Source organism: Cyprinodon variegatus, unplaced genomic scaffold (genome assembly GCF_000732505.1).
Source record: "Cyprinodon variegatus isolate N-32 unplaced genomic scaffold, C_variegatus-1.0 Scaffold1458, whole genome shotgun sequence".
NCBI lineage: Eukaryota > Metazoa > Chordata > Actinopteri > Cyprinodontiformes > Cyprinodontidae > Cyprinodon > Cyprinodon variegatus.
In genome coordinates this window covers 161521-163593 of record NW_015151911.1, presented here as the reverse complement: position 1 = coordinate 163593, position 2073 = coordinate 161521, and the positions used below count along the sequence as shown (strand labels likewise).

Sequence of the window (2073 nt, the reverse complement as noted above, 5' to 3'; positions counted from 1 at the left end):
GATCCAGAGCTTCCCTGCCAGCAGACCAGTGGAGTTCAGCTCTGGTCAGTAGAAACCTTCCAGATGTTTCCTTCAGGTCCTCCTGTTCCTCCTGCGGCTTGTTGTTTCTGCTCTAATGAAGGTGAGAGGAGCAGGGAGGACCTGATCTCCATGGAGGTCTACAGACCTACAGGGGACAGAAGACGAGGAGTCGGCCTGGTTCTGTTCTGGTCTTTATTGGAAAAGTGTCCTGATCACCATCAGTTTGGTCCCTATCAGCGATGCTTGGTCCTGCTAACACGGGCTGACAATAAAAAAGTAAAAAAGGAGGCGGAGCTAGAAGAAGTCCAGGTCATCAGGGGCGTCCAGGTCCCGGTACTCGATGATGGAGCGGGGGTCTCCTCTCATGCCCCTAAACACAAAGACACAGTCAGACACCTTCCTGGATCAGACCCGCCGTCCTCCCTCAGAGACCCCGCCTACCTGCTGCTCCTCTGTTTCCCTGGAAACCCTCCGCCTCTGAAGTTGTCATAGTGACCGCGGCCCGCCCCAAACTGGCCAGGGGGGAGGTGGGGTCCCAAACCTGAAGCACAGAGAGAGACCATCAGAGGAGGAGCTGCTCCGTCCTGGAGATGACTGAACCAAGGATTCTATCATTGAGGAGCAGGAGGAGCGGGAGGAGGAGGAGCAGGAGGAGGAGCAGGAGGAGGAGGAGGAGGAGCAGGAGGAGGAGCAGGGCGTCCATCAACCATCATTAGCAGATAAAACCGGCCGAGTTGCTCAGAGAGAGAGAGTTAAACCCTGCAGAGTCTTTGATGTTCAGAGTTAAACCTTTAATCCCAATAAACTGATCTCTAAATGAATCCCAGTAGAACCTTCCATCATCTTTAGCGCCGTCAGGCTGCAGCCGCCTCACAGTTCCTCGCTTTCAGCCACTTTGGTTAAAATGAGCATTTTACAATTCTCTAGGTTTTTTTTCCGCCTTCTTAATCGAACATTCGGCTTTACGATAAACAGGAAGCGGTTCCACGCAAACACGAGGAATCAGCAATATCTGATATATCTGAGGAAAGTGTTTATTTTTAATAAAGCGTTTTAAATGCCGCAATAATCACATTTAATGAATTTTATTGCAGAAACCCTGATTACTCTCTGCAGTGAAATGAGGCTTTGCTCCTTCCTCCTGCTCCTCCTGCTCCTCTCTGACCGGCTGAGCTCTGCTCCTCTCAGCTCTGCTCCTCTCAGCTCTGCTCCTCTCAGCTCTGCTCCTCCTGCCTTTTACTCATTGAGCCTCTTTCATAGATATCAGGAAATGTTTTCTTAGTAGATAAAGGAGATCAAATGGACGTTAGCAGCAGCGTTTAGTTTAGAGAAAAGGACAATTGATGATAAGCAACTAGCTGAATGCTAAAGCTATTGCTGATCATCCATCCATCCTACCTGGGAAACCCGGCATCGGAGGCCTGACTCCAGGAGGATATCCCAGAAGGCTTTGCTGCTGTGGAGACTGACCAGGAAACGCTGCCATCCCAGGAGGAGCAGCTGGAAGGAGGAGAGGATGGAGCAGTTAGAGTCCATTTAGATGCTAATGCTAGCCTAGCCTTTCAGGAAACCTCTACAGAATAAATGTCTGCAGAAGCAGGGCAGGTAGAAGGTGAGCGTTACCTTGTGTCGGTAGTGGGAGGGGCTTGTTCTCAGGGAGGGCGGGTCTCTTGGCGTCCAGCAGGTAGTTGTTAAAAAACTCCACTTCCTGTCTGACGGCGGTGACCTTTTCCCCGTGTTTGTTCAGGATGTGTTTACGGACAAACTCTGGAGCCTAAACAGCAAGGAGCACCGTTACCATGGTAACCAGACAGCAGGGAACAGCAGCGCCGACACTCACCTTGAACTTCTTCCCACTCAGAGGACACAGCCACTTGTCTTTGCTCAGCTCCTGGGTGTTGGAGGCCAGGAACTTCTCCACCTGGAGACAGAGGACGGAGGGATTGCTGAGACAGGGAGGGAGACAAGGGAGGGAGACAGAGGGATGGAGGGAGAGGACGGAGGGATTGCTGAGACAGGGAGGGAGACAAGGGAGGGAGACAGAGGGATGGA

The 2073-nt window shown here is 51.7% G+C and overlaps 1 protein-coding gene across 2 annotated transcripts in view; it reads right to left on the bottom strand.

Moving 5' to 3' along the window:
- Window positions 1-187: 187 nt before the first annotated feature.
- Window positions 188-2073, bottom strand: part of LOC107103475 (serrate RNA effector molecule homolog) — a 10304-nt gene continuing 8418 nt past the window's right edge. The window contains exons 17-21 of one of the 2 annotated variants that reach the window (XM_015403194.1): window positions 1862-1942; window positions 1645-1795; window positions 1420-1521; window positions 463-562; window positions 188-391 (exon numbers count right to left, since the gene is read on the bottom strand). In XM_015403194.1, coding sequence (XP_015258680.1) covers window positions 316-391; window positions 463-562; window positions 1420-1521; window positions 1645-1795; window positions 1862-1942 — 510 coding nt within the window. In that variant the 3' untranslated portion in view covers window positions 188-315. The remainder of the gene's footprint in view (window positions 392-462; window positions 563-1419; window positions 1522-1644; window positions 1796-1861; window positions 1943-2073) is intronic. The other variant, XM_015403195.1, reaches the window with a different exon arrangement.